Genomic DNA, 16270 nt, shown 5'->3' with positions numbered 1-16270 from the left:
TGTATGAGAGTTCTAATTTCTCCACGTCCTTGCCAACACCTGTTATTATCCGTCTTTTTATTAGAGTCATCCTAATGGATGTGAAGTGGTATCTCATGGTGCTTTTTTTTTTTTTTTTTTTTGAGACGGGGTCTCGCTCTGTCACCCAGGCTGGAGTGCAGTGGCCGGATCTCAGCTCACTGCAAGCTCCGCCTCCCGGGTTCACGCCATTCTCCTGCCTCAGCCTCCCGAGTAGCTGGGACTACAGGCGCCCGCCACCTCGCCCGGCTAAGTTTTTGTATTTTTTGGTAGAGACGGGGTTTCACTGTGTTAGCCAGGATGGTCTCGATCTCCTGACCTCGTGATCCGCCCGTCTCGGCCTCCCAAAGTGCTGGGATTACAGGCTTGAGCCACCGCGCCCGGCCTCATGGTGCTTTTGATTTGTATTTTCCTGATGGATATCCCCTCCCATGACATTTTAATCCATAAATAAACTGTATTATCTGTTTATGTACTTTGACCTCTTAGAGGGCTACAAACCATTATAATATCTCAGTTTTTTCATTCCTGCCAAAAACCAGTTCTTACCCCCTTGGGGTGATATTACCCCCATTGGGAATGCATGTATTAGCACAACCAGTCACATGGCCAAACCCTAAGTCAAAGGGGCAAGGAAGTAGACTTCACTCCTTGAGTAGGAGCTGCAACGTTGCATGGCCAAGGGTGTGGACACACAGAGGGGAGAAGAATTGGGGACAATCATGTGGAGGGTCAGAAGGCCTGTTCTGGCCTCATGGGGAAAGCAGGGCTTCCCCGTAATTCTTAAGTCACCATGCCATGGTGCTCTGGCTTCAGAATGGCTAAGCCGCTTTTCTGACCCTTGCAGATATTGGATGAGGTGGAAAAAAGACGAGGCATCTCTCCTGCCCTGGTTCAACCACTCATGAGAAGTGTCATGGAAGCTCCTTTCCCAGCCCTGGGCAAAACCATCCTTGTCAAGAACTTCCTGCCAGGTTCAGGAACTGAGGTAAGTTGCCAGACTCCTTCCTTCTCCCTGGGGGGAGGTAGTGGCCCAGACAGCCAAGTCTCCGTGCTCAGAGGGGCTGCCTTTCAGTGAGCAGTCCAATTCCATGGTGTCCTCTCCCCGCCCCTCGGGCTGGCCCAGATCACTCTTCATGAGTTCCACCCTCAGTCCATCCAGGCTAGGACTCTGCCCAAGCGGGAACTATGCTATGGCAGCTGGGGTATTCCTTTGCATGATGTTGGCCTCAGATTAGGGATCTGCACTGAACATCCTTAGTTTCTTTTAATAGCCCATTTTCATTCATACATTGTATTGAAACCTATCTACATTTCAAGTCTGTATCGCCTCTATAACTTTATTTTTTGTTTTTGTTTTTGAGACCAAGTCTTGCACTATTGCCCAGGCTGGAGTGCAGTGGTGCAATCTCAGCTCACTGCAACCTCCGCCTCCCAGGTTCAAGCTATTCTCCTGCCTCAGCTTCCCAAGTAGCTGGGACTACAGGTGCCTGCCACCACACCTGGCTAATTTTTGTATTTTTAGTAGAGACGGGATTTCACCACGTTGGCCAGGATGGTCTCAAACTCCTGACCTCGTGATCCGCCCGCCTCAGCCTCCCAAAGTGCTGGGATTACAGGCATGAGCCACTGTGCCCAGCCTGGGCTGGGATTTTACGAAAGAGTTTGTTTTCATCCCTCCCATCCCCTTTGCATGGCTTGGTGGACATCAGAAGAAGGACCCCATTTAGCCTTGAGTCTTCAGTTTCAGAGACCCTCAGCAAACCAGATCACCTCTGGAAACAAAGGAGGGAGGAGAATAGGCCTGGAACACTCTGGAACAACCTAGTTTCCCAGCAGAGAGAACAGCAGTCTCTCTGTTGCCAAAGAACCTGAAAACGTCCCATACCAGATGCAGTGGCTTGGCCATGGGGATGTAGCAGGGAGGTTACCGGAGGGGAAGCCTCACCGTGGGGGCAGCACCAGGCAGGGGCAATGCTAAGAGTGAAATCCACTCTCCACTCACTGGAAAGGAGGCAGCTATTTAAAGAGAAAAAAATATGAGATGGGTACCAACTTGAGGGAATTCAGGAACACTTCAACAAGTGCAGAAGAAGAAGATATATACACAGGCTGGGCACACGGTGGCCCACGCCTATAATCCCAGCATGCCTGTAATCCCTTCTTTTGGGAGGCAGGTGGATCACTTGGAGTCAGGAGTTCGAGACGAGCCTGGCCAACATGGTGGAACCCTGTCTCTACTAACGATACAAAAATTAGCTGGGCATGGTGGCGGGCACCTATAATCTCAGCTACTTGGGAGGCTGAGGCAGGAGAATTGCTCGAAGCTGGGAGGCAGAGGCTGCAATAAGCCAAGACTGCACCACTGCACTCCAGCCTGGGCAACAGAGTAAGACTCCATCTCAAAAAAAAGAAGATACAGACACAAAGCACAAAAGCTGAAAGCACACATCATCAGAAATGGAGTGGGATGGAGTCAGGATTACCTAAAAAACACCTTCTTGAGGTGGCAGCAAGTCTCCGAAGTGCTGCTCAGGCCTGCTGGGCATTCCGTGCTAGCCTGGGATTTCCACCTAGCAGGTACCAGTTCCTCAAGAGACAGAGATGCTCTCCGCTGGACTCTCAGGGACAGAACGGTTTTCAAAAGTCCTATACACTCTCCATGGCGAGTGCAGATATGCTGTTGCCAGGGAGAGCCCCCCAACCATTTGGGGCCAAAAACCATTGATTTTGCCATCCTGTCTCCTCCCCTTCGTCCACACCGTCCTCAGTCTCATAGCTGAATGTGAGATGCTTGCTTCCCTACCAAAGCTACCTCCTTCCCCAGTCTTCTGGCATCTTTCTTTTCCCCCAATCCTTTCGTTTTGCTTTTTTTCTTTCCCTTTTCCCCCGCCAGTGGGTCACCCCTGATGAGGACCTCAGAGCCCCGTGACTGCGACGCCCGTGAGAGGCCTGGCTGCGTAGCTGGGCCCCTCCTTCATGGCTGCTCCTGTTCCCTGGCAGGTGATCGAACTGTGCCGCCCGCTGGACTCCCGGCTCGAGCACGTGGACTTTGAGTCTCTCTTCTCCTCCCTCAGCGTCCGCCACCTGGTCTGTGTGTTTGCCTCCCTGCTTCTGGAGAGGAGGGTCATCTTCATCGCAGACAAGCTCAGGTACCCGCCTTGGCTACTTCGCTAAAGCGTTTGAATGACAGTCACTCTTGGACCCTCTAGTCTGTAGAGCAGGTGACTGCCTAGCATTGAAGAGTAAGCCCTTCTGAGATAAGGATGGAATAGGCCGGCCGGGCGCGGTGGCTCAAGCCTGTAATCCCAGCACTTTGGGAGGCCGAGACGGGCGGATCACGAGGTCAGGAGATCGAGACCATCCTGGCTAACACGGTGAAACCCCGTCTCTACTAAAAAAAATACAAAAAACTAGCCGGGCGATGTGGCAGGCGCCTGTAGTCCCAGCTACTCGGGAGGCTGAGGCAGGAGAATGGCGTGAACCCGGGAGGCGGAGCTTGCAGTGAGCTGAGATCCGGCCACTGCACTCCAGCCTGGGCGACAGAGCGAGACTCCTTCTCAAAAAAAAAAAAAAAAAAAAGGATGGAATAGGCTGGGCACGGTGACTCATGCCTGTAATCTCAGCACTTTGAGAGGCTGAGATGGATGGATCACTTGAGGCCAGGAGTTTGAGGCCAGCCTGTCCAACATGGTGAAACCCCATCTCTACGAAAAATAGAAAAATTAGCCAGCTGTGGTGGTCTACACCTGTTATCCCAGCTACTTGGGAGGCTAAGGCACAGGAATTGATTGAACCTAGGAGGTGAACATTGTGGTGAGCTGAGATCTCACCACTGCATTCCAGCCTGGGCAACAGAGGGAGACCTTCTCTCCTGCCCCCACAAAAAAAGGATGGCCAGGTACAGTGGCTCACGCCTGTAATCCCAGCACTTTGGGAGGCTGAGGCAGTCGGATCACCTGAGGTCAGGAGTTCAAGACCAGCCTGGCCAACATGGTGAAATCCCGTCTCTACTAAAAATACAAAAATTAGCCAGGCATGGTGGCTCGTGCCTATAATACCAGCTCAGCTACTTGAGAGGCTGAGGCACAAGAATCGCTTGAACCCCAGAGGCAGAGGCTGCAATGAGCTGAGATCACACCATTGCACTCCAGCCTGAGTGACAGAGTGACATTCCATCTCAAAAATAAAAATAAAATAGGCCAGGTGTGGTGACTGATGCCTGTAATCCCAACATTTTGGGAGGCCAAGGCAGGCAGATCACTTGAGGTCAGGGGTTCGAGACCAGCCTGGCCAACATGGTGAAACTCCGTCTCTACTAAAAATACAAAAATTAGCCGCACATGGTGGTGGGTGCCTGTAGTCCCAGCTACTCAAGAGGCTGAGACAAGAGAATCGCTTGGACCCGGGAGGCAGAGATTGCAGTGAGCCAAGATCATGCCATTGCACTCCAGCCTGGAGACAGAGCAAGACTCCGTCTCAAAAAATAAAAAGTAAGATAAAATAAAGGATGGAATCAGTTGGCAGCTCAGACTGGAGATCTGGGAGGCATACCGCTTTGTACTGCTATGTGCGACTTCCCTGGCATTGGTGGGCTTTCCATTCATTCTGCCATGTGTCAGACACTCCACTATGTGTAGGAAAACAGAGAAAAGACACAACTGGCATGGTGGCTCACGCCTGTAATCACTGCACTTTAGGAGGCTGACGTGGTAGGACGCTTGAGTGAAGTAGTTTGAGACCAGCCTGGGCAACACAGTAAGATCCCCATCTCTACAAAAAATGTAAAAAAAAAAAAAAAGAAAATTAGCCAGGTATGGTGGCTCGAGCCTGCAGTCCCTGCTACTAGGGAGGCTGAGGTAGGAAGATCACTTGAGCCTAGAAGTTCAAGGCTGCAGTGATCTATGATCATGCCACTGCACTCCAACCTGGGCAACAGAACAAGACCTTGTCTCAAAAAAAAAAAAAAGAAAAGAAAAAAAACCCACAGACTTGTCTCAGTGCAGTAGGGTAACAGAGACATAAGCCGACTATCCAGGACCACATTAGAGGCAGGTGGAGGCAGTGAGTTCTGGAGACCGAGGGAGGGCACTCACTCCCAGGGAGGTGAGTTCTGAGGGCCAACACTCAGAACAAGTAGTCAGCACATTGCAGGCAAAAGGAGCCATCCTACAGAGATACGGGGACAGGTGAGGCCTAGCTGTCACCTTCAGGACTGCAAAGTAGGCTGGGCGCAGTGGCTCATGAGTATAATCCCAGCACTTTGGGAAGCTGAGGCGGGTGGATCATTTGAGGTCAGAAGTTCAAGACCAGCCTGACCAACATGGTGAAACCCCGTCTCTACTAAAACTACCAAAAAATTCAGTTTGACATGGTGGCGCACGCCTGTAATCCCAGCTGCCTGGGAGGCTTGAAGAGGAATCGCTTGAACCCAGGAGACGGAGGTTGCAGTGAGCCGAGATCACGCCATTGCACTCCAGCCTGGGCAACAAGAGCGAAACTCAAAAAAATAAAAAAGAGAGAGAGAAAGAAAAATAACTGCAAAGTAGTTCACTAGGGCTGGCGCAGAGAGAAGAAGGTGGGGGAGGGAGTTGAGCCAGCAGTGGTGGACAGAAGCCAGCTTACAGAAGGCTGCAGGGCCATGCTCGAGAGGACAGACCGTCCTGAGGGCATCCCTTCCTCACCGTTAAAGCGAATGCCCTCCCATCACACACACAGACTCAGTGCCCCATAGGAGGCCACCCCCATCCCAGTGGGCACATTCAGTGATTGCTAAGGCCATGTCACAAATCAAAGAAGATCCGGAAGGAAATGCAGACAAGGACTTGGGTTCGTTCTAAGCTTCTAAAAAGAGAATTCCTTGCATTTTTGAAATACTGAATCAGAGCCTTCTTTGCTTTGGAACTGGGGGCACAGAAGCGTGAGGGGTGGCTGCAGCCCCAGAAAGGGCCGAGATGCGGGGCCAGCCAACCAGGTGGTGCAGATGAGGCCACCTGAGAAGTACATCTGGAAAGAAGCAGTGCCAAAACAAAAAAAAACCTGAAGCACTGTGGTTTGGAGAGGAAATCTGACTCTGACCTATGGAAAACAAAAGGGAAGAAAAAAAGGCCTAGAAGAATGGAAGGGACAAACTCTGTAGATAGGCGGGGCGGGAAGCGGCCCCACCCTCTCCCCTCACGCGGCACATCTGGTCACCTTTCTGATGCACCTCTTTGGACAGCAGCCATCTGGCTGTTCCCAGCCTGCTCCCACCCTGTGTTTTAGTTCACTATTCACTTTTAAATGTCAGCGTGATTGTACTCCTGGTGCACTTTTGTCAGCTCTGGAAGCGGGCCCTCTCTGTAAGTCTGCAGCTGGTGCTGGGCGCTGGGGAGCTCTCCAAGCTCCTGGGCACTGGGGAATTCAGCCGAGGGAGTTCTCGAAGTTGGAGCCCTGGAAGCCGGGATGAGTAATAACCCTTCAGTGACCAGGATCGGATTTCATCAGCACCATAGTAACTGTCTTCATCCTCTCCATCCCCCACTCCCTCCATCCCCTAGAGGTGCAATTCTCAGGCTTGGATTTGGGGGAGGGGAAAATGATGGATTTCAGAAAGGCCTGGGCTAGAAGTGGAAAGCCAGCCAAGGAAGCCCAGCTGGAGTGTTGGTGGGGACAGTCCCCGGGGAACGTGCCTGCGGGGTGAAGATGTTAGATTTGGGGAGGGCCCCCCCTGAGAAGATGTCTGGGAAGGGCACCGCTGGAGAGGAGCCGTGGGCCCCCTTCACACACCCCAGCCTCCCCCAGACTCTCTCCAGGGGGAAGAAAACAAAGTATCATGGGTTTTTCTGTTAAAAGTACAGTGAGACACCACTGCACTCCAGTCCTGGTGACAGAGCAAGACTCTGTCTCTAAAAATTAAGAAGAAGAAAAAAAAAAACTTAAAAACAAAGTGCAGGGAGAGAAAAGGGGGGAACAGAAAAGGGAAGGGGCCTTGTCAGAGACAAACACATCCCCAAAGGGCAATGCAGGGGGACATGTCAGAAGGCTCGGGACACAAAGAAACCTGGAAATGCCAGCCAGTCTCAGTGGCTCACATCTGTAATCCCAGCACTTTGGGAGGCCGAGGCGAGCAGATCACCTGAGGTCAGGAGTTCAAGACTAGCCTGGCCAACATGGCGAAACCCTGTCTCTCCTAAAAATACAAAAATTAGCTGGTCGTGGTGGCACACGCCTATAATCCCAGCTACTCGGGAAGCTGAGGCAGAAGAATCACTTGAACCTGGGAGGCAGAGGTTGTGGTGAGCCTAGATCACACCATCGCACTCCCGCCTGGGCGCCAGAGCGAGACTGTCTAAAAAAAGAAAGAAAGAAAGAAACCTGGAAATGCCTGCCCCACATCTGGGAGAGGACTTGACGCCTCCGCCTTTTTGCCGGACAGATTTCTGGGTGGACAGGTTGGACGCTGGGCCAGCCCCACAGAGCTCCTGTCACGAGAGACAGACAAAAATAAGCAAAGCCCAGCGGCCAAGAGTGGACCCCGCCTGGATTCCTGGGCCTTGGCTGTTCCCCAGCCACCCTCCCTGCCCTGCTCTGGGGCCCCACGACGGAGGAGACAGTCACCAGTGGGATCCGTAGGAGAGGCATTGGTGTTTCTCTCCAACCTTCCACAGTGCCTGGCATTCTGCCCTTGGAGAGTTCATCTTTTCAAACGGCTCATGCCGTGAGTGGGTCCAGACACCAGCTGTGGCTGCCGCAAGCAGGTCTCCCCACGGGCACATCGTGCCCATCAGGGGTTTTCTTCTGCAGCAGCTGCCAGATGTCAGGCGCTGGGAGGATGGGATTTCTGTGGGAAAAGAGAAGGCAGTGGGAATGTGGATCATTTTGGTGCCCTCCTTGGAGCCAGAGCCGGGTGATGGTACAGTAATGGTGTGCGTGTGTAAGAAAGACCGTTATTGGGTTTTTAGACCCTTTACAGCTTTCAGAGGTACACATCCCTCCCCCATCACTCAGGGAGGTTTCCCAGAGTAGGGAGGACCCCTGGGCATCCTTAGCCATTGGCCCTGGGTCTCCTCATTCGTAAGACGCGGCCCCACGTGGCTCTGACTTTCTGGGACTCCACTGTCTTGTTTTCTCTGAAAGCAGCCCTCGCTTTTCCTGTTACAAATGGCTCCACATGCTCTCCCCACTGCCCAATAAATCATCCTTCCATCCTACACGGGTTCCGTGCAGACCTGAAGAGATGGAAATCTGCATAAAGAAAGGCCTGAAGAGCTCTGAGACAGGAAGAGGGTAAACAAAGCGTGAGCGAAGCTGATGAGGATGACGGCAGCGACCAGGCGTGGAGCGGCCTCTGTGCCAGGTGCCTTCAGAGGGTCTGACCTGCGTCATTTCACGGCCCCCCACAGCCCTGTCACATGGGTAACTAACAGGCGTGCAGAGGATCCATCATTCTGCTCAAAGAAGCAGGGAGTGGGAGAGCTGCCGGGCTTTGGAGAGGACGGAGGGAAACCATCTGGGCTGCAGGCTCCAGGGATGGGTGAAGAGCAGGGTCTGGGGACCTGTCCGTCTACAGAAACGTATAAGGAAAGCCTCCCTAGCACAGGCCCTCAGGCCCTGCTTCGTGCTCGGCAGTCAGGGGAAGTCTGTGCTTTTCTCCTCAGGGCCCGCCCGGCCTCCCTTATGGCCTTTGTCTTTCCAGCAGGGTCCCAGTGAGAGAGGTGTGATCAGGTCACCCCCAAGGCCTCCCCCAGCTTTGAAACTCTCTGACTCCACGGGCCATGGGGAGGAATCCGTATCCACCTCGATCTGTCTGATTTACGGGAAAGTAGCCATAGGGAATTGAAGCGTTATTTGGCCAGGCCATGACAAACAAGGGTTTGGAGACCAATGATTGGCTGCAAGTTGCCTGACCTGGAAAATTCTGGAAAGTCTTTAGGCCAGGCGCAGTTGCTCATGCCTGTCATCCCAGTATTTTGGGAGGCCGAGGCAGGTGGATTTCTCGAGGCCAGGAATTCGAGACCATCCTGGCCAATGTGGTGAAACCCCGTCTCTACTGAAAAGACAAAAATAAGCCGGGCGTGGTGGCACACGCCTGTAATCCCAACTACTCGGGAGACTGAGGCAGGAGAATCACTTGAACCTAGGAGGCAGAGGTTACAGTAAGCTGAGATTGCACCACTGCACTCCAACCTGGGCAACAGAGCGAGACTCCATCTCAAAAAAACAAAGAAAGAAAAAAAATTTTAAAAAAGGCCGGGAGCAGCCAGGCGTGGTGGCTCACGCCTGTAATCCCAGCACTTTGGGAGGCCGAGGCGGGTGGATCACAAGGTCAGGAGATCAAAACAATCATGGCTAACACAGTGAAACCCCATTTCTACTAAAAACACAAAAAATTAGCCAGGTATGGTGGTGCACACTTGTAATCCCAGCTACTTGGGAAGCTGAGGCAGGAGAATCACTTGAACCAGGGAGGTGGAGGTTGCAGCGAGCCGAGATAAAGCCACTGCACTCCAGCCTGGGCAATAGAGTAAGACTCCGTCTCAAAAAAAAAGAAAAAAAAAAAAGGCTGGGTGCAGTTGCTCATGCCTGTAATCCCAGCACTTTGGGAGGCCAAGGCAGGTGGATCGCCTGAGGTTGGGAGTTCAAGACCAGCCTCGCCGACATGGTGAAACCCCATCTCTATTAAAAATACAAAAATTAGCCAGGCATGGTGGCGGGCGCCTGTAATCCCAGCTACTTAGGAGGCTGAGGCAGTAGAATGACTTGAACCTGGGAGGCAGAGGTTGCAGTGAACTGAGATCACACTACTACACTCCAGCCTGGGCCACAAAGTGAGACTCTATCTCAATAAAAAATAAAATAGGCCAGGCGCGGTGGCTCATGCCTGTAATTCCAGCACTTTGGGAGGCCGAGGCAGGTGGATCACAAGGTCAGGAGTTCGAGACCAGCCTGACTAACATGGTGAAACCCCGTCTCTACTGAAAATACAAAAAAAATTAGCCGGGTATAGTGGTGGGTGCCTGTAATCCCAGCTACTTTGGAGGCTGAGGCAGGAGAATCGCTTGAACCCGGGAGGCGGAGGTTGCAGTGAGCCGAGATCATGCCATTGCACTCCAACCTGGGCAATAGAGCAAGACTCTGTCTCAAAAATAAATAAATAAATAAATAAACAAACATTTAAAAAATTAAAAATTTTTTAAAAAGAAAGTCTTCAGGTTAAGTTACAGCTGGTACCCTCATCCCCAGTACTCCCGGGGCTGCACATGCACTGATACCCAACCCTGCTCCACTCACGTGGCAGAAAGCCTCCTTATTCTCCTGATTTCCAGCTGTAGCCCTTAAGTTAGTAAGGGCACGGAACAGGGCATGAGAACAAGACATGTCACAGACTCAGTGCATGGCCCGGTGACATCCCAGAGGGGACCTTCGCCCACTCTAGGTCAGTAGGCACCCCCGCAGCACTCTCCCCCACAAATACAATTTATTCTCTCATCTTTGCTGCTGTGAGTCTCCCACTGCAAGAGGAAGCTTCAGGGAGTTATGGCAAATATTGTATGAGTTATAAAAGGGTTTTAAGTTGAGCCAAAAATCTATCAAGTTTAGAATAACATTTTTGCTCTGTTTTATCTTTAGGGTGGACATTGAGTGTTCTAATGGCTCTGTCAAGCTGGAGTTTGACAGATGGAAAGGAAAGAATGCTGTTTTGATGGCTTGTTCTGTGGTCATGACAACAGATAAATACTTCTCTACACCCTCGCCTTCATTTTCCTGATGATAAACATTTTGTGTTTTACTTTACTAATTTCAGTTCCCCAAAGTTTTGGCTAAACCTATAGACCAGGCTGAATGATAAAGTCAGAGCTGCATATAAACAAATATGTGCAAAAAGTTTTAGAGGGAGGCCGGGCATGGTGGCTCATGCCCATAATCCTAGCACTTTAGGCCAAAGTGGGAGGATTGCTTGAGCCCAGGAGTTTGAGAACAGCTTGGGCAACTTAGCAAGACCCCATCTCTTAAAACAAACAAACAAACAAAAACCTTTATAGCTGACAAAATTTTCAATATTCAAGAAATTTATGAGCTAGGCATAGTGGCACATGCCTGTAGTCCCAGCTGCTCAGAAGGCTGAGGTGGAAGGATCATGTGAGCCCAGGAGTTTGAGGCTGCGGTGAGCTATGACTGCACCACTGCCCTCCAGCCGGGGTGGACCTTGTCTTTAAAAAGCAAATTAAAAAATAAAACAAGTAAGAAATTGACTTACATGTTTGTAGTGCATTAAACCATAAGCTAAATGATAGACTACTGGCTAGTGATAAGTAGGATTAGGTGGGCAAATCTTGACACATACAGGAATTTGAACCTTGTCTTTGACATATAGGTAACTACACAAATAAGTTCATATGTAGCTGTGCACTTTCATCCTCTTATTTGTTTGGTTTGGTTCATTTTTAAGAAGTTTACACAAGCTTAAATGAGAATCCCATGTCCTCTCTAGAATTGGTTGCACCCAACATTTGCCATCCCAAGAGGTTGGGCTTCTCACCACACCCTCTCCAGGGAGATGAGTTTGCCCAAGGCCTGGCTGAAAGTGTTCAAAGCTGCCATCTTGCTGCTCTGGCATCCATAAGATACTTCAGACGTCTAGCTAGTCCTCAGCGTGGTTGACAGAGTCTTAGAGATAAGTACATTTAGTTCAGCAAAGTCCTGTGAAAAATAACAATTTTAGGCGGGTGCGGTGGCTCATGCCTGTAACCCCAGCACTTTGGGAGGCCGAGACAGATGGATCACCTGAGGTCGGGAGTTTGAGACCAGCCTGGCCAACATGGTGAAACCCCGTCTCTACTAAAAATACAAAAAGTAGCTGGGGGGGATGGCAGGCGCCTGTAATCCCAGCTATTCAGGAGGCTGAGGCAGGAGAATCACTTGAACCCAGGAGGCGGAGGCTGCAGTGAGCCAAGATGGTGCCACTGTACTGCAGCTTGGGCAACAGAGCCAGACTCCATTTCAAAAAAAAAAAAAAAAATACAATTTTAATAGTATAATTGTACAGCCTGATTAAATGTTAAGAATTAACTACCTGTTTTTGGATATGAACACCAACAAGGTACCAAGGAGCAAGATTTAGAGTTTAGCATAGCCGCAAATGCTGTTGTTTTCTAATCCAGACCCATCGCTAACATATGCTGGGGCTGGAAGCTTACTCCAGTTCTTCTCTGGGAGTCAAATCCCTCCCAGACTGTACTGGCTTTGAAACGCTGGCATCTTCACCTTTTGGGTGCACTGCAGCCGCTGGAAACCTCTCAGACAGGTTTCTCTGATTTTTTTTTTTTTTTTTTTTCCTGAGACGGAGTTTTACTCTATTTCCCAGGCTGGAGTGCAGTGGCATGATCTCGGCTCACTGCAGCCTCCACCTCCCGGGTTCAAGTTATTCTCCTGCCTCATCCTCCCAAGCATCTGGGACTACAGGCACGTGCCACCACAGCTGGCTAATTTTTCTGTATTTTTAGTAGAGACGGGGTTTCACCATGTTGGCCAGGCTGGTCTCAAATTCCTGACCTCAAGTGATCTGCCTGCCTGAGCCTCCCACAGTGTTGGGATTATAGGCGTGAGCCACCACACATGGCCTTCTCTATGAATTTCTTAGTGAGTGTCACCATCATTATTTTGTTCTGTCTTGGCGAAGGAGCCCTAGAATTACCTTCCCGTGACGCCCTTCGTTCTTTTGATGGCCTCAACAAAAGCTCCTATTTCCAGCTCCTGGCCTTTGCTCTCTCTTCTGCGTTCATCATTTGTAGATGTTAAAGTTTAAAGGACAGCCAGGTGCGGTTGCTCACACCTGTAATCCCAGCACTTTGGGAAGCCGAGGCAGGTGGATCACCTGAGGTCAGGAGTTTGAGACCAGCCTGACCAACGTGGTGAAACCCCATCTCTACTAAAAAATACAAAATTTAGCTGGACGTGGTGGGATATGGCTATAATCCCAGCTCCTCAGGAGGCTGAGACAGGAGAATCACTTGAACCCGGAAGGCAGAGGTTGCAGTGAGCCGAGACCACACCATTGCACTCTAGCCTGGGCAACAAGAATGAAACTCCATCTCAAAAAGTAAGAAATGAAAAAAAGCTGGACGGACATCAGCAACGATCTAGCGATGATCTAGTCTACTTTAGTTATTTCACAGGTGAAGAATCTGAGGCCTGGAGCAGTTAAGGGCTTTACCTGAGATCACACAGAGAGTAACAGAACTAGTTGTCTTGAAGCCCAGCTCGTGTTCATTTTCAACGGTGTGGCACACGGCCTCAGGGTTTGCAAGTAGAGTGATGGAAACCAGGCAGCCACTCCTGGTAGGTTTCACCAGGCACCAGACCACACCTGAGTTTACCTTTCACTCATGTTCTCGGGAGTGGTGCATTAACAGGAGAGCTACTTTGCTTGGGATAGTAAAGGGTAGTCATTGAATCAGCCTTCCAGTTCCAGGGGTGTTCCTCTAATTCCGGAAACTCATTTACTTTTCTGGTAGCATCTTAGAGGAAGCTCTGTGCTGGATCCTTACTGGTTCATAGAGAGTTGGAAGCCAGCTGAGCATAGGAACACCAAGTATGGAGCAGAGGCCTGGTAGCAACCAGAACGAAAGAGTCGGCTCCGGGAAAACTTTCGCATTCCTTACAAGTGCGTCCTGATGTTCTGGAATACTGCTCCAACCCTCAGGAACCACCACCCAACAGCAAAACATCCTTGGACCCAACCCTTCTCACCCATGCCCAACTTTTAGCCCTGCGGCCCAGCCAACCTCCCACTGGGGCCTTCTCTTCCCTGCCCCACTTCTGTACAATTGATCACAGCTGTGAGTGCTGGCGTTTCTTTCCTCCACACCACTGTAATGCAAACCAGCTGCGAGCGAGGACTCTCTATGACTTCCTTCAGAAACACTGCCTCTCCTCCAGCCTCTCCACCTCCACGCTCTGCAGCAAGCCCTCCTGACCAGTCATCCCTAGCATCCCCAGAACCACTGCCTATTGGCATGTTTCTAAGAGACCACCAGTCCCAGCAGTGCCCACCTCCCATTCCTCTCCTTGAGGGCTCCTCTGGCCTTCACAAGTCGGGAAACAAAATTTTATTACCACTTGCATCAGGGATTGAGAAAAACAAGCTCCATTCAAAATAATCCTTTCCTGCTCTATCATTTATTTTGAGGAAAGGACTGCCACTCGTGTAATTATTTGCAAAATTTGACCTTTTAATGTTTAGGGGCAGAATTATTTTTAGAATATTGGTGTGGGCCAGGTGTGGTGGCTCATGCCTGTAAATCCCAGCACTTTGGGAGGCCAAGGTGGGTGGATCGTGAGGTCAAGAGTTTGAGACAAGCTAGACCAACATGGTGAAACCCCGTCTCTACTGAGAATACAAAAATTAACCAGGCGTGGTGGCACATGCCTGTGATCCCAGCAACTCGGGAGGCTGAGGCAGGAGAATCACTTGAACCAGGGAGGCAGAGGTTGCAGTAAGCCAAGATTGCACCATTGCACTCCAGCCTGGGTGCCAGAGCAAGACTCCATCTCAAAAAAAAAAAAAAGAAAAAAAAAATTAACCAGGCATTGGTGGCACATGCTTGTAATCCCAGCTACTTGGGAGACTGAGGCAGGAGAATCACTTGAACCCAGGAGGCGGAGGTTGCAATGAGCTTAGATCATGCTACTGCACTCCAGTCTGGGCGACAGAGTGAGACTCCATCTAAAAAAAAAAAAAAAAAAAAAAAAAGGTGATGTGGGCTAGAGAGCAAGAGGAGTGAGACCCCTTCACCTGCCTGCTTGTTGCCATATTGTTTCCAGCACCCTGTGCTCCATGGGCTCCAGCTAACGAGGTATTCATGATGACCAGGTACAGAAACGTTCACTGCAGCCACAACAATGGGATCAGACTACTCAAAACAAACTTGCTACAGGAGATAGTCAACAAACAGCGGCAGCTTCTCCCACGCGGCCAGCTGGTTCCCCAGCCAGTCGTCATCATTTGTTGCATCAAGCCTGAACACTGCTGTCCTGGAGCCCCATGCATCCAGTTCACTGAGTGAACTTTGACTTTCTTTCTGTCACGTTTCTCCACCATCCTCTGCATCTAGCAGCAGCATTGCTGGTCATCTTTCCTGACCTTGCTCCCACGACCTTCTCCTCCAGACGGTTCACACTCGCTGCAGCTGAACCAGGGCCTCCGGGCGTCCCAGGCCCCAGGGGCCTCTCTGTCACTGCAGGCAACATAGGGCTTTAAGAGTCCCAAATGGCTGTACAGCAAGGAGAAAGGAGCAGCCCTTCCTCCTCCTAGTAATGAGACCACAAGGAAGTAAAAATGCAGGTAGCCAGCCAGGCACAGTGGCTCACACCTGTAATCCCAGCACTTTGGGAGGCCGAGGCAGGCAGATCACAAGGTCAAGAAATTGAGACCATCCTGGCCAACATAGTGAAACCCTGTCTCTACTAAAAATACAAAAAATTAGCCAGGCATGGTGGTGCGCATCTGTAGTCCCAGCTGCTCGGGAGGCTGAGGCAGGAGAATCGCTCGAACCTGGGAGGCAGAGGTTATAATGGGCTGAGATCGTGCCACCGCACTCCAGCCTGGCAACAGAGTGAGACACTGTCTCAAAAAAAAAAAAAAAAAAAAAAAAGCAGGTAGCCTTTTCTTTGAGTTGGGAAAAAACATTAAAAACATGTTTTGTTTTGTTTTTCTATTGCAATGATTGAAAAAAACAACACACATAGGCTATCCTCACTGTGCCTCCTTGCCTCCTTTTTATATACGTGTAATTTTTTTGTTTTAGAGATGGGGATCTAACTATGTTGCCCAGGCTGGACTTGAACTCCAGGGCTCAAGAGATCCTCCCACCTCAGCCTCTGGGATTCAGTAGCTGGGACTACAGGCACATGCCACTGTGCCTGGATCATAGGGTGCGTCCTAATGCCTGCATTCCTCTGAGCAGCAATCCTGCCTCCTCCAGTCGCCAGGACCCTTCTCTCCCTACTCTGCCCCATCCTACATTCAGAGGTTACTTTAGCCTCATTTAGCCTCACTCTTCCTACCTTAAAAATCCAAAAGAAACTGAATTCAATCCCCAAGATCTCTTCCAGGTCTAAAATTCTGTCATTCTGTAACTGTGAAGTCAAAAGTGCTTGAACCACAACTCTGAAAGGAATCTTAAACACAAATACTGCGTTTTTTTCTTCTCCTTTAAGGGACTAAAGTGAGAGCTTCAAAGACTAGGGAAATGGACCATGGATCTTGTCA

At 50.4% G+C, this 16270-nt stretch overlaps 1 protein-coding gene across 2 annotated transcripts in view; it reads left to right on the top strand.

Moving 5' to 3' along the window:
• DENND2A (DENN domain containing 2A) overlaps positions 1–16270 on the top strand; it is a 125816-nt gene that overhangs the window by 92069 nt on the left and 17477 nt on the right. For both annotated transcript variants that reach the window (XM_025379886.1, XM_025379885.1), the window contains exons 13-14: positions 866–1006; positions 3022–3170. In XM_025379886.1, the coding sequence (XP_025235671.1) occupies positions 866–1006; positions 3022–3170 (290 nt within the window). The remainder of the gene's footprint in view (positions 1–865; positions 1007–3021; positions 3171–16270) is intronic.

The sequence above is a fragment of the Theropithecus gelada genome, chromosome 3 (genome assembly GCF_003255815.1).
Source record: "Theropithecus gelada isolate Dixy chromosome 3, Tgel_1.0, whole genome shotgun sequence".
Lineage (NCBI taxonomy): Eukaryota > Metazoa > Chordata > Mammalia > Primates > Cercopithecidae > Theropithecus > Theropithecus gelada.
This window is presented reverse-complemented; position numbering and strand designations above follow the sequence as displayed.